General features: G+C 40.4%; 1 protein-coding gene across 5 annotated transcripts in view; it reads right to left on the minus strand.

Annotated features, from left to right (window-relative positions):
• Nucleotides 1–25,717, minus strand: part of BBS9 (Bardet-Biedl syndrome 9) — a 315,221-nt gene that overhangs the window by 262,684 nt on the left and 26,820 nt on the right. For all 5 annotated transcript variants that reach the window (XM_063129782.1, XM_063129769.1, XM_063129775.1 and 2 more), the window contains exons 9-10: nucleotides 24,556–24,685; nucleotides 386–567 (exon numbers count right to left, since the gene is read on the minus strand). In XM_063129782.1, coding sequence (XP_062985852.1) covers nucleotides 386–567; nucleotides 24,556–24,685 — 312 coding nt within the window. The remainder of the gene's footprint in view (nucleotides 1–385; nucleotides 568–24,555; nucleotides 24,686–25,717) is intronic.

The raw sequence follows: 25,717 nt of genomic DNA on the forward strand, positions 1-25,717 counted from the left end.
CATTTGATTCCTTTTTATTATAATTTCTATGTTGTTTACTACAGACACATTAATTTTTTAATAACTGAAATTTAATGAAAACTTTAAAATGGATATATTTGCATAATTTAATCCAAGTGCTACCCCTTCAGTTATATTCTAGTATTAAAGATGAAAACTGGCTGAGTACACCTTAAAATAAATTTGTTTTTTTCCCATTCTTTCAATTAAAATTACATACTAACAAATGTTCACTGATAATTTCATATATTTTTCAGCAAACAATATGCTATACATTTTTGTACTTCATTGAATAATGAAAAATTAAATATAAATTTGATGGCTAGAATTTAACAGAGACAAGACCAGACAAATTGATGTAATGTCAATAACAAGGAAAATGTACCTTTGATTTTTCTGGCTTCTTTAATGATTTTCTGAAGTTTATTCATTTCTGCATCATATTCTTCATAATTTATATCCCTAGCTTCAACTTTAGGAGCTTGAAATAAGGAAGGATCAGTACCAAGGTAGGAACATTGTAGATGGCCACTATCACTCAGTGTGACAATCACGCCTTTCAAATTTCTGCATTAAAAAACAAAGCTGAATAGTATCATAGTGCAATAATATAAGACATTAATGCAAACCCTTTGTTATACTATACCTCTGTTAAACATTTCCCAATCTACAAAGGAAATGTTGGTAAGTCTATTTCTACTGTATCTGATACAGACTTAGTCATACTTAGAGTAGTCCCACTGAATTCAATGGGAATTTAGTCTCGTTAATTTCAGTGAGTTTATTTTAAGTATAACTAAGTCTAGATCCAACCTATGTCTGATTTATGAAACTTAAATCAATCAATGCAATACTAAAAAGTTATTAACACGACATACAATTAAGAAACTACCAAAATGCAACGGAATTGTAATATTTGTATTCCCAAATCTGTTTAAAACAGATCCATTGCTATGAAACGAACCATGAGATGGTTTTAACATTACGTTTTATACGTGAGCAATCTCTCCCAGCCCCAGGTTTCCATTATGACTTTTGCTATTCAGGCAAACTTTTTGGTGACTTTCTACAGGTTGCTTCAAAGAGACTGGTTGTCATATATGACAGTAAATATAAATCTGGAACCTGCAAGAGGAAGAAATAGTTCTGTGTACATATATATGTGCATGTGGGGGGGGGGGATTGCAACACATATTGGTGGGTAGGTGAAGGATAAGCACCCCTCCCCCACTACTAATATGCTGAAAATTGCCCTTTCCCAATGTTGCTTTTTTCTAGAAGCAGCAGCCATCAGGAATTTAATGTGCGTGCTTGCATAGGATGTTTAATTGGGCTCTTGGTTAGCTAGATCCCTCGTTTAGGTATATGCAACACACGCAACTAATTTTGAGAAGTCAAATATCTGCACCAGCATGTTCATTTGAACCATTACAATAACATAATAGTTATGCTGAGCTATCTATAAGCTGCGTTCGGATGTCACGATAGCCCATGATGGGTTAATAAGCTAGTCACAATAGTTTATTTTTTAAATAAGCTCCCCCACCACACAAGCAGACTAATAAGCTACTCTGGGTAGTTTATTAAGCTACTGTGTGTAATTTGACTCAACCCCCACACCCTGTCCTGCTGCAGTCCTGCCTGAGCAGTGGCGCTGTTTCACTTCTGTTTGCAGGGGGACAAAACTTAATACACAGCCTTCCCCACAAAGGAGGCATCCAATTTACCATCAACCCCCTGCACGATCACTGACCAAGGAGGGAGAACTCTGAGTGCTCCAAAAAGGTGAAGTGTCTAGAAAACCTTAAGGGTTCACAGAACTGGGACCAAACTCCACACCAAGCCTCTCCTAGTTGAGAGGCACCCAATCCATCAACAAAACCCTGTGCATTTACTCCAGAGGAGTAAAAATCCCGAGTGCGCCAGAAAGGGGGCAATTGTTGGAAAACCTTGGGGCTTTGCAGGATCAGGACCAAACCTCAAAGGCAGCCTCCTCTAAGGAGGCACCCAATGCACTATGAAAACCCAGCACCCTAACTCGGAAAGCAGCAAAAATCCCAGGTGCACCAAAGAGGGGGAGATGCCTATAACACCTTGGGGCTTTGCAGAATTGGGACCAAACGTCATACTCTGCCTCCTTTACACTGTGGCTTGGTCATTTTAAGGTATTCCTAAGCAGTATGCCAGCAAAGAGCAGAGCAGCAGCTGTTTGGACCACTCTTGCCACAGAGCCTTGTAGTCAGATGAAATAACTCACAGTGACTACTACACAATACATTAACCCACAATGGGTTAAATAACCCATTCTGTAGACTGTGCCAAATAAGCCATTGTGGGTTAAAAACTCCCACCAGACAACACAATAACGTATGATGGGTTAATTAAGCCACCATAGCTTAATTAACCCATCACGAGTTAGTGTTATGACTGAACCAAATCATAATCTTGCACTGGCTTAGGGGCCAAGAGGCTGCAAACTAAGTATTTGTGTGCTCATGCAGCAAGTCTTCAGATTTGGTATTATGTCCATAAATGCTCTATACAAATTTAATAGCATATTGAAGGCCCGTTGAAGATTGGGACCAAGAAGGCAGACTTACAATTTCCCCATTCTTGGTCATCTATTCTTTCTGCCAATAACTCCTTTATGGTTGTTTTGGTTTTAAGAAATATAGGCTGTTTTAAGCAAAAGGATATAAAATGCAATGGTTTTGCCTTTGCTCTAGTTAGGTATAAATGCTGGAATCCTGTGCACACTTAGACAGCTTAAACCCCATTTAATTTTGTTGGGATTTAAGTAGCCGTACTGTATGCAGGATTGCAACTGAAAAATTTATGTTTCCTCTGAGTCCTAAAATCTATGGTGTTTCATATTTAAAATTTAAGTATACAGAACTCCATGAAAACCTGAAAGATTTCCGTCCTGATAATTTTCCCATGCATTCATAAGAACAAGAGGGTGGCAGCAATTGAATCATGATATATTCATTTATCTTATGTAACACCTGACACCCAGACAGCTTTCTACAATTCTCAAATGACTCACCTGAGAAGAGTTTCAGTGGTAGCACTAGAGAGCAAGTTGCTTGAGGGCTACAATTGTGAAGTGGGTTTAAATTTTTTAGAGTATTTTCCAGGAGCTACTGTATTTGTCTGTACAACTATGAACACTATTACTTTAACACATTTCAAGCAATGTGCAGTTTCAATTACTTTTTAAAAGCACTTTTAAAAAAAAACTACCTCAAAATAGTAAAATAAATATAAAGCTAGAGTAACATTTTATACTGACGAAACTCAACTGAAACAAATTATTCTGGTATCTATAATAACTTTATTGTTCAAAGCAAGTCCTGTACACATATGGCAGTAATTTGAAAATCTATCTCTTACCGGATTTTGGACAAAAATATAGCACATGTGTTTTGCCTGTCCCAAAACAAATTACTCATAACATAGCATTTTAACAAATCCAAATGCTTTGCATACTTGTAGTCATACAATAAAACAATCATCAGTCCAGATGGATTAATAAAACCATGGATCCATAAATTACCTGGATGCATGTTGCATATAACAAGCCGTGATCTGTTGTTTTATGCATTTGTATTTCCCAGCTTCTTTTTAGAGTTATGGAAATGACCATGCTAATGCAATATTTGTAACCTGCTGCATTAGAAAGTTTGAAGAATTTCTTCCATGATACTACTATAGTTGTTTTAGTTACTGCAATTACAATAAAGACCCGGAACCTATCTGCCTGTCTTCACTATCTGGCTTCTGCACTGACTTCCATGGAAGTAGCTCATAATGTAAACCATTTATGATTTCCTTGGTAAACCATTGGTAAACCACCAATGATCTCCTTACTGCCAAGTCTAAAGGCCATTATTCCATTCTTATTCTCCTTGATCTAACCGCAGCCTTTGACACGGTTGATCACGATCTTCTCTTAGATTCCCTCCATGACCTTGGACTCTGTGGCTCTGTCTATAACTGGTTCGCCTCCTATCTAGAGGGTCGCTCTTTCAGCGTGTCGGCTAACGGCAGCTCGTCCTCCTCTTTTCCCCTTTCAGTTGGGGTTCCGCAAGGCTCGGTGCTTGGCCCGTTGTTGTTCTCTCTATACATGCTGCCCTTGGGCAAGCTTATTCAATCTCACGGCCTCCAATATCACCTGTATGCCGATGATACACAATTATATCTTTCATCTCCGGAACTTTCTCCAGATGTTCACGATCGTATCTCAGCATGTCTTTCAGATATCTCAGCCTGGCTGCTTCATCGTCGTTTGAAACTTAACATGGCAAAGACTGAATTGCTTGTTTTTCCTCCTAAACCTTCTCCTCACCTCTCATTCTCTCTTACTGTCAACGATGTCACGCTTACTCCGGTCAAGGAAGCTCGTAGTCTTGGCTTTATATTTGACTCCTCGCTCTCCTTTACTCCTCACATCGAGGCTGCAGCTAAATCCTGTCGTTTCTTCCTATATAATATTGCCAGGATTCGACCATTTTTGTCTGTCTCTTCTGCCAAGACTCTCGTTCACGCTCTGGTTATCTCTCGGCTGGACTACTGCAACCTTCTTCTCTCTGGCCTTCCTTCGTCTCACATCAGTCCGCTGGTCTCTGTCCACCACTCTGCCGCTAAGATCATCTTCCTGGCCCGCCGCTCTGACCATGTCACTCCACTTCTGAAATCTCTTCATTGGCTTCCAATTCACTCCAGAATCCAATATAAACTTCTCCTGCTGACCTTCAAGGCTCTTCACGGTCTAGCTCCTCCCTATCTCTCCTCTCTCATCTCACACTATCGCCCCGACCGGGCTCTCCGCTCCTCTGATGCCATGCTTCTCGCCTGCCCAAGGACCTCCACTTCCCTTACTCGGCTTCGTCCTTTTTCTTCTGCTGCCCCTTACGCCTGGAACGCTCTTCCAGAACACTTGAGAACTACAAACTCAATCACTGCTTTTAAAACTCAGCTAAAAACTTTTCTTTTCCCTATAGCCTTCAAATATTGAGTTTGTTCTGACTCTATACTATTAGCTTTACCCTACCCGGTGCCTGTTTACACTTCCCTGTGCCTGTTTGCATTCTCCTTCCCTCTTTATTGTTAACTACAACTTATTAGATTGTAAGCCTATGCGGCAGGGTCTTGCTATGTACTGTGTTATCTGTACAGCACCATGTACATTGATGGTGCTATATAAATAAATAATAATAATAATAATAATAATGATTTAACAGAAGGTCGGCAATTCACTCCACCATTTTCGGGTAAGTGAATAGCAAGAGAACAGAACTGTGCACAATAGCTCACTGCTTATAAAGTGAGATACAAAAAGATTTTTTGTTTGTTTTAGAAGTAAAAACTTATCTACCTCTAAACAACCTTCCCAATAAGACAATTTACTGCTACATTAATTCATGACTTTTTGAGCAAATTTGTCCTAGTTTCTCCAGACATAATAGCAGCTATCCTGGACCAAAGCCATCAAACAAACGTGACTTTCAGCACAATGGATTTACAAGAGAAACTTTGGGACGGCGCCTCCATTCTTAGGCCAACAGAATTATCTCCTCTATATCCAATAGCAAGTCAACACAATTTTGTGACACCTGAACTATCTTGCTTTTGATAAACAACTTCTGTCTATCAATTCTTAACAATTCTTCCAGAAAAAAAGAAAGGTAGCACAACTACAACCTAAACCTCTCTAATACCCACTGCATTTCCACTCTTTCACATGCAAAAATTAGCTCAGGCACTTCTCGCTTCTTGTATTAGCTATTAATTTCTCCATATTTCATATATCTTCCCCAAAATAAAGTCCAAAGCCACAATCCAGAAAGCTCCTTTAAGCATAAGCAGGGGTTGCTGAAATTCTGAAAACATGTGGTTTACTGAATTAATAAGGTATTGAGACTATTGTTTTCATAGAATCATAGAATCATAGAATAGTAGAGTTGGAAGGGGCCTATAAGGCCATCGAGTCCAACCCCCTGCTCAATGCAGGAATCCACCTTAAAGCATACTTGAAAGATGTCTGTCCAGCTGCCTCTTGAAGGCTTCTAGTGCGGGAGAGCCCACAACCTCCCTAGGTCATTGGTTCCATTGTCATACTGCTCTAACAGTCAGGAAGTTTTTCCTGATGTCCAGCCGGAATCTGGCTTCCTGTAACTTGAGCCCATTATTTCATGTCCTGCACTCTGGGATGATTGAGAATCATAGAATCATAGAATAGCAGAGTTGGAAGGGGCCTACAAGGCCATCGAGTCCAACCCCCTGCTCAATGCAGGAATCCACCCTAAAGCATCCCTGACAGATGGTTGTCCAGCTGCCTCTTGAATGCCTCTAGTGTGGGAGAGCCCACAACCTCCCTAGGTAGCTGATTCCACTGTCGCACTGCTCTAACAGTCAGGAAGTTTTTCCTGATGTCCAGCCGGAATCTGGCTTCCTTTAACTTGAGCCCGTTATTCCGTGTCCTGCACTCTGGGAGAATCGAGAAGAGATCCTGGCCCTCCTCTGTGTGACAACCTTTTAAGTATTTGAAGAGTGCTATCATGTCTCCCCTCAATCTTCTCTTCTCCAGGCTAAACATGCCCAGTTCTTTCAGTCTCTCTTCATAGGGCTTTGTTTCTAGACCTCTGATCATCCTGGTTGCCCTCTTCTGAACACGCTCCAGCTTATCTGCGTCCTTCTTGAATTGTGGAGCCCAGAACTGGACACAATACTCTAGATGAGGCCTAACCAGGGCCGAATAGAGAGGAACCAGTACCTCACGTGATTTGGAAGCTATACTTCTATTAATGCAGCCCAAAATAGCATTTGCCTTTCTTGCAGCCATATCGCACTGTTGGCTCATATTCAGCTTGTGATCTACAACAATTCCAAGATCTTTCTCATTTGTAGTATTGCTGAGCCAAGTGTCCCCCATCTTGTAACTGTGCATTTGGTTTTTATTCCCTAAATGTAGAACTTGGCATTTATCCCTATTAAATTTCATTCTTTTGTTTTCAGCCCAGCACTCCAGCCTATCAAGATCACTTTGAAGTTTGTTTCTGTCTTCCAGGGTATTAGCTATCCCACCCAATTTGGTGTCATCTGCAAATTTGATCAGCGTTCCCTGCACCTCCTCGTCCAAATCATTAATAAAAATGTTGAAGAGCACTGGGCCCAGGACTGAGCCCTGCGGCACCCCACTCGTTGCCTCTCCCCAGTTTGAGAAGGTTCCATTGATAAGTACTCTTTGAGTCCGATTCTGTAGCCAACTGTGGATCCACCTAATAGTTGTTCCATCTAGCCCACTTTTAGCTAGTTTGTTAATCAGAATGTCATGTGGTACTTTGTCAAAAGCTTTGCTGAAGTCAAGATATATGACATCCACAGCATTCCCACAGTCCACAAGGGAGGTTATCCTATCAAAAAATGAGATCAAATTAGTCTGACAGGATTTGTTCCTGACAAATCCATGTTGGCTTCTAGTAATCACTGCATTGATTTCAAAGTGTTTACAGATTGACTTCTTTATAATCTGCTCCAGAATTTTCCCAGGGATGGATGTCAGGCTGACTGGTCTGTAGTTCCCAGGTTCCTCCTTTTTGCCCTTTTTGAAGATAGGGACAACGTTAGCCCTCCTCCAGTCGTCCGGCACCTCACCCGTCTTCCATGATTTTGCAAAGATAATAGACAAAGGTTCTGAGAGTTCTTCCGCTAGCTCCTTCATTACTCTTGGATGCAGTTCATCGGGCCCTGGGGATTTGAACTCATTCAAGGAAATTAGGTGTTCTTTGACCATTTGTTTATCAATCTCAAACTGCAATCCTGCCCCCTCAACTTCTGCTTCACTTTTTCCAGGGGGGTCATAGATCCGCTTTTGGGAGAAGACCGAGGCAAAGTAGGAATTGAGCACTTCAGCCTTTTGTTTGTCGTCTGTTATCAATTTGCCATCCTCATTAAGCAGTTGAACCACCATTTCTTTCCTCTGTCTTTTACTACTCACGTATCTGAAGAAAGCCTTTTTATTGCTTTTAGCATCCCTCGCTAATCTCAGCTCATTCACAGCTTTAGCCTTCCTGACGCCATTTCGGCACTTCTGCGCCACTTGTCTGTACTCTTCTTTTGTAGCCTGGCCTTCCTTCCACTTCCTATATGTATCCCTTTTTGTTTTCAGTTCATCAATAAGCTTTTTGTGGAGCCACATTGGTTTCCTCTGTTGTCTTCTATCTTTTCTCCTTGTTGGAATTGTTTGTAACTGTGCCTTTAAAATTTCATTTTTTAGATACTCCCACCCATCCTGCACTCCTTTTCTTTTTAGGCTCCCTTGCCACGGGACCTTACTTATTATAGTTCTGAGTTTATTAAAATCAGCTTTCCTAAAATCCAGAGTACGTGTATGGCTACGCTCGACTTTTGTCTCCTTCATAATCAAGAATTCAAGTATGACGTGGTCACTTTCCCCCAGAGTTCCCGTAACTGCCACTTTATCCACTAAGTCATCCCTATTGGTCAATAACAAGTCAAGGATTGCTGACCCTCTAGTTCCTTCCACCACTTTCTGTAGGAGAAAGTTATCACCCATACATGTCAGGAATTTCTTGGAAGGGCCGCTTTTGGCAGTAATGGTCTCCCAACAGATATCAGGGTAATTGAAGTCCCCCATCACTACTACATCACACTTCCTTGAAACACTGGCAATTTGTTTCTCAAAAGTTTCGTCCTCGTCTTCTCCTTGATTGGGTGGTCGGTAGTAGACTCCGATTATCATATTCTTTTTATTCCTAGCCCCATTTATTTTAATCCAGACGCTCTCGACGGGGCTCCCAATCTCATCCGCCTGTATTTCTGTGCAGGGATAGGTATTTTTAACATATAGTGCAACTCCACCTCCCTTTCTATTTCTTCTGTTCTTTTTGAACAAGTTATATCCTTCAATTGCTATATTCCAGTCATGGGAGTCATCCCACCAAGTTTCAGTTATACCTATCAAGTCGTATTTGCCTTCATGTAATAAGAGTTCAAGTTCATTCTGTTTGTTTCCCATGCTCTGGGCATTAGTATATAGACATCGAAGACCATGTGTTTTATAGTCTGGCTTTGTTCCTACCTTGTTGCAGACACTATTTTGGGACTCTGTTGGAGCTGTTCTCTGTACTGTGGTGCATTGGCCTTCATCCATTGTTGCCTCAAAATTTACGTCTCCCACCCCCACAAGATTCAGTTTAAAGCCCTCCTGATGAAGTTCTTCATGCTGTGGCCAAACTCATTCTTTCCAGCCCTTGTGAGGTGCAACCCATCCCTTGCCAGCAGTCCATGTTCCAAGTAGCGTAGCCCGTGGTCCCAGAATCCAAAACTCTCACGACGGCACCACTTTCGAAGCCAGTCGTTCATCCGGAGTATTTTTCTTTCCCTTTCTAATCCTCTTCCAAGAACCGGGAGGATGGATGAGAAAACTACCTGGGCCCCAAAGTTCTTCAGTTTCCTTCCCAGAACTTCAAAGTCTGAAATGATTTCTTTGTAGCTCTGCTTGGCGACATCATTTGTTCCCACATGGATGAGAAGAAAGGGGTATGTGTCCGTGGGCTTTATGAGCTTCGGTAACCCTTCAGTCACATCTCTAATCTGTGCTCCAGGGAGACAGCACACCTGGCGAGTCCATGGGTCTTCACGACATACTTGGGTTTCAATCCCACGCAGCAGGGAGTCTCCTACAATGACTACTCTTCGCTTCTTCTTGGTTGACCTACCTTCTGTCTCTTGGTCACTGTTGCATGGTGCCTCCTGTACTTCTTCCTCTGCAAACTGTCCTTCAGTCTCATTCTCCAGAAGCTGAAAGCGGTTGCTTAACTGCAATGGCTCCACCGGTGCAGAACGCCCTCTAATTCCTCTTCTAACTGTCACTCTTTTCCAGGGAGTTTCCTCTTCATTGGCTTTCCTCCCCTCAGCATACTCCACTTCTGCTTCAGCTGGCTGTTGTTCTTCAATCTCATGTGCTTCTTGTTGCTGTTGCAGTTCCACCGTTCGGTCTAAGAACTCCTCGACTTCTCTTATTCCTTGGAGGGTGGACACTCGCTGCTCAAGTCCCCTCACTTTTTCTTCCAAAAGTGCCACCAGCTTGCACTTGTTGCAGGTATACGCCATGTTGAGCTCAGGCAGAAACACGAACATTGCACACCCTTTGCAGGTCACTACCTCTAGGGACTCCTTTCCATCCATAATGTCGATTTCTGCTTTTGTTTTTCCCCTTTTTGATTATAGTAGAATTGCCTTTGCTTTGTTGTGTCCTCTCTGAAGGTACACAACTATATGAGGATGTCTTAAGGGAAAGTAATCTTTTGGGGTTTTTTTTGCTTTTGTTTGGTGGTGGTTTTGTGGGGTTTTTTTTTTCTCTTTATGCTTTTCTTTTTTCCCCCACCTCTTTTTTATTTTTATTTTATTTATTTATTTTTATTATTATTATTATTATTATTTAGAGGCCTCCCCCTTGGCCTCCCCTGCCGAACTCCCCCTGCCAAACTCCTGTTTGCTCTTCCTGTTCGCTCGCTCCCTGGGAATCTGGCTTACTTTCCTAGCTCCTCCTTGAGCTGGGCCAGCTGCTCTTCCCTGCTTCTGCTTAGCTCCAAGTCAGCAACCAGAATGAGGTCACTGAAAGGCCAACAACAATCAACAGCAATTAGGCACTGATTGCTGAGACCAACTGACAATCAGGCCACTTCCCCTTCAGCTCCTGCAGCAATTATAAACACCAACCTCTCACTCAGCACTCAGGAGCACATGGCAAGCACACGGCCTCTTTGAATTGGCAGCCTCCTGGGTTTCCTTGAGGCTTCTCTTGTTCCCCTTTCCTTGGTCTCCTCTTCCCCTACACTCCCCCTGCCAAACTCCTGTTTGCTCTTCCTGTTCGCTCGCTCCCTGTTCGCTCGCTCCCTGGGAATCTGGCTTACTTTTCTAGCTCCTCCTTGAGCTGGGCCAGCTGGGCCAGCTGCTCTTCCCTGCTTCTGCTTAGCTCCAAGTCAGCAACCAGAATTCACTCTTTGTTCATTTAAGCAGCTGGCAAAGCAAAGTGTACATAACCACACAGTCCTGCTTAAACCATCCAAATTACCACCAGAACTATATATTTCATATCCTCAGGATTTGAAAGAGTTAAGATAGCCGATTGCTTTCTAAAATCTAGATGCCTTTCTTTACCCATGATAAACTTGCCTATGTTCCAGAACATCCTGCAAAAGGTTACAGCTGCAGAATTACAGATGCGCAGTGTGAATGCTTCAGGGTGGGGAAGGAATGAGAGAAAAGATTTCTGCCCCTCCATACGCGCAGCTCTCAAAACTAGGGTTGCCATATGTTCCGGAAAACCAGGAATGTCCAGATTTTCAGGAGATTCTGAAATGTCCCAACCGGCCAGGCAAGAATCCTGGATTCCAGGGACGGATCTACACTACTGCTTTAAAACGCTTTATAACAGTTATAAAGTGCTTTAACTGCTTTAAAGCGCTATAAAACTGTTATAAAGCGCTTTAAAGCAATAGTGTAGATCCGGCCCTGGTCCAGCTGGCCAGAGAAATTCTGACCTCCAAAATGGTGCCTTGAGCCTGTTCAGCAAAGTGGCAGCAGGAGAGAAAAAGACGCATCAATCCGGTGCTTTTTCCAGAGCATCACCGCTCCTCCACAGGGTCATCTGAGTCACTCACTGTGACTCACCTTATTGCGCCTGCGGCTGCGTAGAAAAGGGACAACAGCGAGGAAAGGCACACGTGCTCTTCTCAGGCTACCTGAGTCCCATGCAATGCAAAGGAGTTTGGTGAGCTTGGCTGGTTGTTGTCAGACCTTTAAGGTAAGCGTGGGGTGGACCTGCTGGGTTATTTGTGGGGGAAGAAAGAGAGTTTTGTGGGGGACAGGAGGGAGGGAGCGAGTGGGGGATGAGGAGGTAAAGGAGAGGAAAGGAGAAAGGGGAGAAAGGAAAGGAAAGTCACTCCCCAAAAAATCACCCTTCAAAAATCCACCTCCTTGGATTTGGGTTGCAAGCCTCAAATCTGTTACTTGAAAGTAAGTTGCAGTGAATTTAAGCTGTCTGGTTTTACAGTAGTTGATGTTTTCATTGAAAAATTGGGCTTTGCAAAAATTGGGCTTTCCCTAGACCTTTACATATTGCTAAGTTTTTTTAAAAAAATCCTACCCCTACCCCCCCCCCCCCCAAATTGACCCAGTTTTGTGGATTCAGAATATGGCAACCCTACTCACAACCCACATTCTTTCCTGCTTTTTCAACCAGTTTCTGCACTGCATCAGCTATCCATTTGGCCCTTCAAGGCTTCCAATGTCTTGATAGCATCGTCCCCAACTAAACTTTTACAAAGTCTGGAAGTTGTATGCTTCTGCCAGCCTCAAGATAATCTGATCCTTGTTACCAATTGACTCAACTATCATTTTTGCTGAAGGTTAACCTACTGCAACTAATTGCTAAGGGCTAAACTATACATTTCACAGGAAATCTGATTAGATATCCAGGCTTCTTTTATGAAATGCAATTGCAGGGGCCTGCCAATTTACTCACAACAGGAGTTGAGAAGCAACCCCTTCCCCGTGAGATTTTCTGAATGAAAATCCCCCTCCAAGCTGCAGTTTGCCATGGAGGGGGATGTTTAGGTATAGCTGTATTTTCCCCACCCCACTCCAAAATAAACAGGGAGGAGAAATTTTGAGGGAGAAGAATGTCAGGAAGAGTGGCACTGCAAGCAAATTGGCAGCCCACTAAGGCTGCATTTCAGGAAAAAGAAGAAGTTGAGAGATCTAACCAATAATCTTCCAAAGAATGTATAGTTGCCCTTAGAATATATAGTTGCTTTAAGTTAACCATTTTCAAACGTTCTACCAAAGATAATATATCATCCATGCTGCACTTTTTTTTAAATTGTGACGCCTGAAGGTAAGTTTTCAAATAGATGAAAAGCTATTTAACTTTAAAGTTATTAGCATTAGCCTTTTTTTAATGATGCGCTGCTTTTAATGATGCACTGGTTTTAAACGTTTGAATTAGTTGTATGTATTTTATGGTGTTTTTATTTGTGTTGTACCCCGCCTCGTTCCAGAGGGAGAGGCAGGTAACAAATAAATATTTTATTTATTTATTTATTACATTTATATACCGCCCCACAGACGAAGCTCTCTGGGCGGTTCACAAAAGTTAAAACAGTAAACATTAAAAAGTATACAAAATTTAAAAACCATCAGAAACATAAAAACAGTATAAAAACAACAGTATCCATTTAAAAATATTTTAATATAATGATGATGATGATGATGATGATTAAAATGACTTAGATAAAAGCAGTTCATTAATACTATTTTAGTCCCACTGGATGAACAATAAGAATAATCTTCTCAAGAGCAGGCCAGCAACATTTAGTTATCGCTGCCACCCGCTGGTGACCACAACACCGTAATGTCTAATAAAATGCTTTCATTATATTGACTGAACCAAAAGAAAGCCAAGAACATTAATTTGTACTTATGAACTGCCTGCTGTGTTAAATTAAATGGGTGTCAAACCTTTTTACAAGGTCAAAGTCATAGCTAGATTGTCTACATAATACGAAATACTAGAATTACAATATACCTACATATGATGTGTAATACTTTCCATTAATTCTTAAACTATAGTACAATTTAACCAGGGGTGCAATCCACCAAAGTAGTCCTCCTGTGAAAGACCCATAGACATTAATGGATGATGTTTGGAAGCAGTGCTTTCTGGACTGTATTTTCCAGGTCAGGAAAATGATATCAGGTCTTATTACAAAATTTAATTAGTGGCTCAGAGAAGAGATTTGTTAAATTAGAAGCACATGCACCAACTACAATTTAAAATCTCTCTATCTAAATTTAGAAACATTTCGCCCAATACCTCATTTTTCCATTCTTGCCAGTTTAGGATAATACCGTAACATACACAAAGACTATTTCCTATATACAGATGCATGTTACACCACTCTAAATTACTCTAAAGCCCAATTCAGGGAACAGATAAATATTTGAAAGCAAGCAAAATAAATCTTTCCCCAAATAAACCAAGAAACCCAGCTATGAGCCCCATATTTTTAATTATTTTTGAAATTGTTCTCTTTATTGCAAAGGTTTGGGGCAAGGAACAAGGGGTTGAAAATCAAAGCATTAAGCTTACAATGTGCAAAAGCATTATTCTAATTCCTGTGTAAGTGGTCATATTTGAATTAAGAGTTTCGTGGCAAAGGAACTTGGCTCCTTTTTTCAAGGTTCTGCATTAGTCTCACACTGGATGACTGCTGCAATCCCATTCAGCTGCACACTGGATCAGAAAATCAAAGTTTAGTTTAGTTTATTATTTATATCTCACTTTCAATAAAGTAACCAATACAGCTTATAATACAGTATAATAAACAACTTTACAGACCAACTAGCAATGGTTTGACAACTATCACCATAACTTTCCCCAGCAATTATTTGATAGCACGGAACATATTTTTGACCTATTTATATATTTTCACCTTTTCCCATTATGAGGAAAAAGATGGGGCAAGCCTCAGGTCCTGTTGGCCTCAGCTAGAGGGGAGGCAGTGGTCAACCACTTCCTTTCCCTCCAAAACTCCTTCCCTGAACATGAATGAATATATTTTATTACGGTCATTGACCAATACCAACAGTACATTTAACAAACACTTTATACAAAGTACGTTAACACATTAAAACTACCAACAACTAGAGAGTCAGAGTTCAAAACAGTTATATCAACAAATCCGTCTAAAATCACAGAGTACACTCAGGGGCTAAAAAGGTATGGCATGTTATTGCAATTGCACAAAATGTAGCTACTTTATTGGTAATATGGGGAATCTTATCCGAGAGTAATAAGGAAATATAAAATTTTGCAGTTCTACCCGGGTATTTATATAAAATAGGTAGAATAAGATCATTCCCAAGATCCCGATAAAAAGAACAGTATAAAAGTACATGACTTCCCTGAACATGAAGAATCATTTTTGCCACCCATCTCCCAGCCTTTTATATATGTGGCTCTTTTACGCATGCCCAATTGCAGACTTTCTAGACTTGCTTATGAGTATGTCCTTACTCATAAGCAGACCTTTACTCAGAAGGAAGTTTCACAATAGTAGGTGCTAGTAGAGTGTGACGGTCCTTTCAGGGAGTTCATTTATAGTACCTGCTTTGGGAACCCAATTGCACTACCTCGTCTCAACATAAAACCCCTTCTTGCCATCTTCCTCCTGCTTCACTCTCCACACTCACCCCAACCCTTTCTTTTCCGCCTCAAGAGTGTTAGGGACTTCCAATATCCCTATCCCATCCTTGCAACCTCTGACCCCAGCAAACTTTTCCGACTGAACTATCAAAGCATGCCTGTGGTCTAGTTTAATTTCCCCATAATAGCAGTTCTTATTGAAGTCTTAAAGGTTCTTTATTCTTGAATTTGAATTGCAATTGCTCCACCAAGTTATTTCCCCCCAAATCAATGTATGCATTTTAAATTTATGCTTGTTATCAATAAATGCAACATTGTGTTTTCTGTGGCTGGTGTATATGTATGGATTGTTTCAGACTTACTTCCTTACCACAGACATCCTATTGCCAATGCCTAAAAGGCCCTTTTTAACTATTGTGTCTTGAATACATGTGCAAGTTTGTACATGTATCTAAGAGAAGCACATTCGGTAACACTATTATTATACTTTTTTTAAAAAAAAGGTCAACAAATGTACAGCAGGAAAAAACTGATGAAAAGAGCTATGCAAAGGCTATTGTATTTAACTTGCATCATCAGCATCTGATCAAAAAGAAGAAAAGGAAAGAGAAAAAATCATAGGTATTTCTGTATTTTCATGAAACACTTCATAATGCATAAGTCTTCTATATAAACTCTTAATTAAAAAAGCACAATAATCTAGTCAAGTCTTTAAAAGATAACATTTGCACATCTAGCTGGAAAGAGATGTAACAAATATAATGTAATTCATTCTCTAACATTTGTAATGTAGAATTAGATTTAGATTGAAATGGTTAAAAATACACACACACGAAAAAACACTCGGTTTCAACTTCTCACATTCTGTAATGCTGAGTATTCTTAGAAAACACTCAATGTCATTCATTTCTTACTGTGTGCCATAACTGGCAGAACTTCTGTTAAACCAGCACTGTTGCGAAAAGGAAACTTTGAATCCTGCCATCTTTCTTCTATAAAATTCTGTAGTAAGTATTAAGTTTTCCCTGTTTTATATGGGAGTTTTGCTATTTTTATATGGTGATGCTTTAACAGTTGTGGTGATGTCACCTACAAGAAAGAGTAACAGATGGGTTGGAATAAAGACCAAAGTATTTTCCTCCATCTGGATGATGAAGACTGAATGTGTAGTGGTTTCATTTATAACTCCACCCACAATTTCACTCCCATTAATATCCATTCAACTAGAACTTTTCGTCATGTTTTTCTAGTTATGTTAGCTTCTACTCTCACGCTCATTTGCTCTTGGCTACGCCATGATATACCTAACCACATAGAAGACTGTTTTTGGAAAAAAAAACACCTGGCATATTGCTTCCCATTCTTGAAAACATGAAACAAAGAGCAAACATCATTTTCATCTCATGTAGCAATTACTCACATTTAGGCTGCAATGTGTCATATCTGGAGCTGTCTTTGAAGACAACTGGAAATCTCAGTTAGTACAGAATGCAGCAGCTGGAAAGTTGACTGGGACTGTTTCTTGAAAATGCATCTCACCAGTTTTGAAAGAGCTGCACTGGCTGCAGTCAATTTCTGAACTTGTGCTGATGTTTATATAGCTCACAGCCTAAGGGCCTACAGCAGCCTTTCTCAACTGGGGGCGCTCCAGATGTGTTGGACTGCATCTCCCAGAATGCCCCAGCCAGCTGTCTAGGAAACTCCCTCCTTGAAGAAACTGACTCTGTAGCACTTACTATGCTATCCTTAGAGTCGTTGGGGAATTTCCCCGCCCCAGACCTGTATTTTATGTATTTTAGCATCTTACTTTTGTGAATCTGCATTCTACCTGTTTCAATCATTTAATTATTATTTTAACTCCATTGCTTATTGTATTTTATTGTTTTGGTCCACCAATCCTTCCCTCAGTTTCATCTCTGTGGCAATATCCCAAATCCTTTAAACAAAAAACAACCTGATAAGGGGACATTGCATTTCTTCCACTGAACAGCTATTGAAATGTTAGCAGCCATTAATTAATGATTTCCATATCACAAACCACGCAATCTTTAAGACAATTTAACAAAACTCTCAATGGAACAGCAATTATTTCATATCCCATGATTTACTCAATATATACTAAAATATGCCACTTGCTTAATTTTTTGACAATGCCAAAAGATATATAAATAATCTGCGATTAATTTTTCACATCTCCAGCATCCATCAGGTTCTAATCCAGAAGTGGGCACAAAGTAGATCTCCAGATGTTTTGGACTTCAATTTCTAGCATTCCTGATCATGAGCCATGTTGGCAGGTGTTTCTGGGAATTGAAGTCCTAAACATCTGGAGATCTATCTTCTTCCCACCCCTGCTCTAATCAATGTATCTTTTTTATCTTACACAGTGTTAAGTACTACTTATGCAATGATGCACTGAAAACCTGCACTGGTTTTGATGGATTGGCTACAGGGTCCATTTAATACATTAGTTTTCCAACTTTACACATGTATCCCAATTCTGCTTTGGGTACTTTGTGTGCAGAAGCAAGTTTCCATGTGAATGTAAGTAGCTAGATGGGAAGCCTTGTGCAGTCCAGTGCACTTGAATCCACCAGCCAGGGCTGCATGTGAAGACCCTTTTTCAGAAGCTAAAATTCAAACTATCTCACTAAATAGCAGGATTTCATGTTTTAAAAGAGGCTCGTCATACACAACTTGAGCTGTTTTGCACAGTCTCCATTGGATCAAACACGTGTTTCTTTAATATGTGCTATATACTTAACAATATTTCTACCAAAACAAAACATTTGTTTAAGAACTATTCTGCAGAAAGCAAACTATTTCACTTTTGAGAATAATGATCTCATTTTTGTTTAATAATGAAATGATGTGTTTTCACTAACTTGTCCACACCTGTCATCTCCTTACAATAAGGAGCACTGGACTTATTTTGAAGGTACACTTAGGTCTATGGTTTTCTTTAGCATATTTCAACAGAATCTCTCTCCCATGAAGGGCAACTAAAGTGCTTTTGCTAATGAATAAAATACCTACAAAATTTCATAAAAACATAATTGACAGCTGAATTCCTCCCAGATGTCAACTCCCAAGAATAAGAAAGACAATATGGATCTTAATGTGTTATCTTCAGCATTAACTAAGTCTATTCAACCAAAGCAGTCATCAAACTCCAAAATTAGTTATGCCATTGGCCTATGAATTTCTCAGCAAATTTGAAGTTAACCAGGAAGTTTAAGGAAATGTTTCACAGTAAATCTCTCCTTCTCCAAATTTCATTGCTTTAAAAACAAAGTAATAAAGCAGAAGCATAAAAGAAAAATCCGCTTAAAAATCTCAAGACATGACAGAATGATTAAGATCTTCTCAGAACTGAATCTTAATAGAATTAATAAACTGAAGAACTTTGTAACAAAATCAAAGAAATGAAAAAAAAATCATCAGAACAAAGATGGGCTGCTTATCCACAACTGTAAATTTTCAAGTGGTCACATATGGGTGCTGTACCTGTGCAAACCCTATTTCAGGAACCTTCTATAACTAGACTGGAGGTTTTGCAGGCACCCCACCCTCTGATGCACACTCAAAGGGGTGTAGCTTTGGCCTTCCTGTTCAATTTAAACATCCAACTGACACATTGACTATAAAAACAGGAGCAAAGCACTTGCATAACAGCACCCTCAGCAGGGTAAAAAAAAGGTTGTGTAACTGTACATATGACAACTTGGTTAAGTGTAAGCAACCTGTCCTCCTTAGTGGTTTCTGTGTAGCCCCACATATGGTAAATTAAGAAGCTTGCTTACCTGAGGAAGGGCAGATGCTAAGAAGCCAGAGAACTAAGCTTGGCCCATCCAATAACAGCAAATGAAAGCAGTGACCTGGGTTTGAGTAGCAGCACAGCAGAGTTCTTTCGCCACAACTCCCCGAAGGAAGACTGCAGATATTGCCACAGCCCTGGTGAAATGAGCTCGGACTGTCTCTAGAGCGTAGTGAGCAACACGTACACACACACCCAGCACTGAGTGTGACCCACTCCTGCTGGTGCACTTGCACTGCTGAAATTTGGCAGTGCTGCAGTAAAAGGAAATTGGTGATTTGCTGCCAAAACCACTACAGAGATCCAAAAGCACCACGTTTAGCAGATTTTCAAGATAAATGTGCCTACTTTGAGTCTCCGTGGCAGTTTGCTAGTGATCCATAGGTGGCGCAGTGACAGCAGTGTAGCTCCCTGGGGAGTCTGGGGGCTGGAAATAGAATGCTTGAAGTTGCCCACCCCTGCTCTAGGAGGTGGGAGATTTGCCATCGATAGAAGAGGTCGACAGTTGACAAGACCTAATGGGAGAAGCTGAGTAGAAACTGGCTTCTCCTTCTTGGGACATTCATAACAGAGGAATAATCTCATGGTAAATCTTACACATCTTAAACTTTTAGTTCTGCCCGAATGAGATGCCCAGTAAATATCATTCCAAGGTATGTAATGCAGATACCAAGGGTGTGGATACGTTATGGAGGAAAACTGAGAGGATAATGTCCAGGCTAAAGCAGAAGGGGAACACTACTTAAGAAATGAAATATCTGGTCTCAGGATCACTTTGTTCCAGTGTTCAAGCAAAACTGGTGGCTCGTGCCACAGGATGAAAGTTATGAGAATCCATCCAACACTTTAGTGAACTCTTTAGTCTGGGAGGTAAGGTCAATCATTCAAAATAGGAGATCAAGAAGGCTGGAGACATTCTGTAGCAATCAATGTTGCAGTGGTCTTATGTACAGCTGTACAAGCTGAGTAACTGCTGTGTTGACCACCATGAGATCTGTAGCCTCTGAATTTTATGCATCATGATGATCCAAGTACCACCAACTTTGATAGGCAGCTGCACAAGAGTGGTTGCTCTGTCCTCTGGCAAAAAATGTCCAGCCAGTGACAGAGTCCAGAACCATCCCAATAAATTGAAGCTTGCAGCCAGGAATCAGGTATCACTTAAATTTATTTATTTATTATATTTCTATATCACTCAAAAGCTCTCTGGGCAGGTCACAAAAATTAAATTAACAATAATAAATAAATAAACAAAATGCTTCCATGGATTCAAATTAATCAGTTGGGATGTGGACAACCCACTCCTAACTGGATGCCTTTGGACCATATCTTGACTAAGTAAGCTGATACACAAATTATTATTATTATTATTATTTATTTATATAGCACCATCAATGTACATGGTGCTGTACAGAGTAAAACAGTAAATAGCAAGACCCTGCCGCATAGGCTTACAATCCATCTGCCTATGCACTCAGCCCTCTTGCTCCTCTCCTTATGGCAAAAACCAACCAACCAACCAACCAACCAACCAGAAAGCCTTTAATTAACTGGTTTCCTGTTCCTTACAAAAAAGGAAACCACAGCCACCAGTCTCAGAACAATCCAGGACATCGACATATGCAAACACAGCCAAGATATGATCCATATTTATCCAGTTAGGAGTAGACTGCTGCATCTGAAGCTGAATACTGTTCTGTATTCAGGAAGATTTTGGCAAGGATCATCATCCTGAGCTGATAAAAATGTTCAAATTCAAAGGTCTGGTCTTTCTGGGGTACAGTGAAGCACACCTTGAGCCAAATCCCCATGCTTTAAACTGGATCAACAATGGTGTCACTGTTCATCCAAGCTATCTTCCCCTAAGGCTGATAGGAGTGCCAAGCTATCTTCCCCTAAGGCTGGAGTTGGGATGGTGATGCAAGAGAGGCTGTCTGGAGGTACAGAAGTTGGATTGATTTTACTTGGACAGAGACAGCCTGCCTTCAGCAAGCCATGCCCTTGTAACCTCCCAATTAGATTACTGCAATATGTTGTATGTGGAGCTGCCCTTGAAGGATGTCTGGAAACTGCACTTAGTACAAAACATGCAAGTGGGATACTGACTAGAAGTGTCACCATATTATATCAGCTTTCAGTTCGTTTCTGGGGCCAGGCTGCTAGTGTTAACCTAAAAAGCTCTTCATGGTTTGATATCATAATGTTTAAAGCAGTAGAGGAAAATATCAGGGGGCCATGGCCCATTTTTGCCCCCTGTCCACAGGTGTTGAAAACAGAGTGGAAATTTAAAAACAAAATGGTGTCCGCAACTGGGTATGGAGTGATGAAAGAGTTAAAATTACTTTGTTTGCAAGTAGCAGCTACAGATGCCATTTTGTTTGTAAAAAAAACAACATTTTAAAGATTTTTTGGGGTACCCCATATTTTGGGGAATGGCAGGGACTGCACTGGCGGTTGCAGGGCCCACCCTGGTCTAAAGGACAACCTCTTCCCATATGCTCTTGCTCATGCCATGAGATCATCATCTGAGGCTCTGCTCTGAGTGTCCCCACATACTAAGATTCAGTGGGTGGCTATTCCAAAAGCAAACCTTTTCTTTTGTGGCCTCCAAAAAGTGAAATGTCCTCCCTCGAGAGGCCTGCCTAGCATCTACTTTGTTGACTTTTTATTCTTCTTTAAAACAAATTTTTAACTGCTGCTTGTTTTATTTTTAAAGTTATGTGTAATACTGCATAAAAAAACTTTTCCCATGTTTTAGCTGCTTGGATATTTATCTCTTCTTTTAAAATTATTTTCAATTGTGCTGCTTTTAAAACTTAAAAAAAACTATTTCAATGTATTTCATTATTAGCTTTACTGTATTTGTTTTTACTGAGATCTTCAACTATATGGTCACACATAAACTGAATAAATAAATAAAGGTATCGGCAGCTATTTCACCCCAAAGACATTGAAAAGGAAAAAAAACGCTCAAACTGTGAAACAGACAGAAGAAAAGACAGAAGAAAAACAGAACAAATAATAAAGTACAAATTAAAAAGACTCAGTTCTTTTAAACATCTAGCAAAGAGTGTTCCCTGATTTTCCCACTGTGGGGTCTGAAAAGGAACTACATGGGAAGGCAGAAGCCAAACCCCTTGAGCTTGTGAGGCAGTGCATCCACCAAGACCTTTTATCTAGCTATTGAAGCTTCCCAAAATATGCTCTGAGCAAACACAAAACCCGTATGTGGGACTGCACGTAAACCATGAAGAAGAACTAAGGTCATTCGAGAGTGTCTCCATTTGACACACCAATGGCTAATAAGTGCACTCTCAAAACAAACCTTAGAACCTTTTTTCACCCTAGTGCACACATTGACTGGGAGTTCTGTCCAGAGCCTACAAGGAACAAGATCCAACAGCGAAATAAGCTTTAATCAGCTTGTTCATTTACTTCTAGAAGCTGTTGTGCAAAGAACTACAAAGAAAGCAATGATTGGATGTGCATGGTCACAATTCCTTTGAATTATAGCCTCAATATATGAAATTATGAAAAATTACACATATTACTATAAAGAGTTACTTAGCAGAACTATACCTATAAAGTCCTAAAACAGCCATTTTCTCAGATCTACTAGCCTGGCAGAGACATGAACCATCTACACATCTACCTTCTTCTTAAACTTAGAGCAGGGGTCCCCAACCTTTTGGAGGCACGTTGAAAATACTGAATGTTATGGGCACTCTCACAAAATGGCTGTCAAAACGGTGCCAGGATGGGCATGGCTTATCACAAAGCATGTATTTCCCAGAAGGCTAACTGGTGAGACTAAAGGAAAAGTAACTTGCACACCTAGGTACAAAGTAGAAGTTCGAAAACACAAAATCACTCTTACTTACAATTCCTGCTTGCTACCTTCAGTCATTAGGTACACGCCTTCTTGCTAACATTTTATTATATGCCATTCCTTTTCAGATTATTCTAATAGCTATCTAAAAATTCTTGCAAAAGTCATTCTGTACTTTAATGCTAAAAACAATAGCCTAGAAACCCAGGGTATGTGTACTTTCTTAAATGTAACAAAACAATGTGAAAATTATTTTTGGTCATATTTAATAAGCTCCTAATGGGCCTGTTCAGACAACAAGCTAAGCCATGATGGTTAAGGATTTCGAACTAACCATGACGTCTTAGCATGTCGTGTGTAACGTGTTTTCCCTAACCATGGTGACTACCATTAGTACTGCCATTAGAGGAGCAAATAATCTTGTGTAAATGGCAGCTATACTACCAGCATTTAAGGAAAATACCTTTTACGCAGAATAATGACCCTCAATTTTTACACATAATGGCGGCTCGCTAAAGGAACAGGCAGTCACACAGCACTCCCTGGGTGCTCACCGAGCTGTGTAGCAAGGGTTTGTGGACCCCAGTCTGGCAGACTAAGTTGGGTAACAGTTCATCAGATTCCATCCCCATCTTGGATACCCGCAACCTTTCTAGCAGGGAACAAAGACGTTTTCCATACCACACCACTGTTATCAGCACAGTGGTGTTGAGTGCTCCACACTTCCAGGCACAGGCACCTGAGGCTGTCACCTATAGCAAAAACATCCCCGTCAGCCCAGCCGATGACCAAGAGACACAAAAACTTCTTCCCATAGTTCTCCAAGCAGTTACAGAAAGGTGGCTAATCCCGCACCCCGCAGAAGTGCAAGGAGAACCTACACTCGCTCAAGAAGAATAGTTAGGGTGGAAAGTGGTTAGGCAGATTGGTTAGATTGGGTAGTTGGTGCACTATGACAGGAGCAGTTGGTGTGGTTAGTGCTAACCATCCTGCACCATGGTTAGCCTAACCATCCTGCCCCAAGTTACATCTGGAGAGGCCCTTTGTCCAATATTGGGTTAAAATTGATCCTCACAGGAGCTCCAACCAGTTTACAACAAACTAAACGAACTAGTTAAATAGGCTTAATCATTTATGAACTTATAATGTCACTTATTATACTCTACCATAAGAGTGGAGAGTTGAAACATGTTTATACCTCAGTGTGTAATTTTCTTTTATTTCTCCATTTTCCAAATGAAACCCAGTGACCCATAACTGTGTTAATACTGCCACTGACATATCCCTTAACCACAATTTAGTGGAAAGGAGGATTCCCTTTGAAAAAGGGCTATGGGAGGGAGAAAGTGATCCCACTGTCCGCTCCCAATTTGTTAATCCAGGCTTATGTCTTCACTACTCTATGTGAACATTATAACCAATGTCTACTTTGTGTGTGTGTGTGTGTGTGTGTGTGTGTTATACTTTTCTCCTTATTTCTAGTCCTTAATATTTTGCTATGTCTTTATATTTTATTTAAAATGTACACGCTTCCAACATGAAAAGTGAGATTTTTACAAAAATCCAAAAGCAATGGTGTTGCACTGCCACTCAAGGGCAATTAAATTAAAAACAAAGTGCATTCTAGAAAAATGCAAAAATGATTTAAACTAAAATTATGTCAGGACTACTTACAGTAATTTCCCCACTCTTACTGCCACAGGAATGTGAGGAAGTTGAGTTGCCCACTTTAGAGTCACATCTTGATAAACGTGTAGGATACTATTGTGGTTCCCAATCAGTGTGTTTACTACAGTCCCAGACACTGTAATACACATGCAAAGAGGTTAGAAGCAATTTTTCATTCACATTTCTTTTACCTTAAGATTTTCCCCTTTTATGAGGAACACTTATACACGCACACGCTTGAAATACATTTCAACTCATTAAAAGTACAAATAGTATAACAAAAAAGTATCTAAATAAGGGCAAAATTTGTGAGCACTGCATAGCTAATAAATTAGAAGGGAATGTTAGATATGGCTGCAATAAAGCAAGGAAAGTATGGCCAAATGAGGTAAGGTACTATTATTGTAGTCAAAATAAATTTTATTTATTTTATTAGCAACTAACTGATATTCAAAATGGTACAAATATGTTAAATATGATTTAAAAATAACAAAATGAAACATCATAGTAAAACTCAACCCCATACACCAAGGGCCAGCTTAAATAAGAACGTCCTATAACACCCTTATATTTAACAACATGCCTGATCACCATAGGTAACCAGGAGTTCCATGCAGGTAGGTGATTCAAACGGGACACTGGGACAGCCTTATTACAGTACGAAAACAAAAAGAGTCTGTCAGTCTTTACAGATTTTTTTGTTTTCAGTGCCACAGATTTTTTTGTTTTCAAGCAGGTAAGTGAGCAGTCAGGCGGAGGAGCTACAGATTGCTCCATCCCTCCTCCACCACCCTGTTTGGTTTCTAAGCTAGCCAAAGAGAAAGGAAAATTGAATTTACGATTAGAAATTAACAGAACCAGTGCAGGTACTGATGGAATACAGTCAAAGAAACCCACCTCTTGTTTTGCTATTTAATAAATCATTGCCTTTGGAAGTGCTGGTATTGACATTTAAAGCCCTAAACGGTTTGGGGCCAGGTTATTTGAAGGAACGCCTCCTCCCATATGTACCTGCCCGGACCCTAAGGTCATCCTCAGGGGTCCTTCTCCGTGAGCCCCTGCCAAAGGAAGTGAGGCAGGTGGCTACTAGGAGGAGGGCTTTCTCTGCTGTGGCACCCTGGTTGTGGAACGAGCTCCCCAGAGAGGTCCGCCTGGCGCCTACACTGTA

This window comes from Elgaria multicarinata, chromosome 1 (assembly GCF_023053635.1).
Source record: "Elgaria multicarinata webbii isolate HBS135686 ecotype San Diego chromosome 1, rElgMul1.1.pri, whole genome shotgun sequence".
NCBI classification, from domain to species: domain Eukaryota; kingdom Metazoa; phylum Chordata; class Lepidosauria; order Squamata; family Anguidae; genus Elgaria; species Elgaria multicarinata.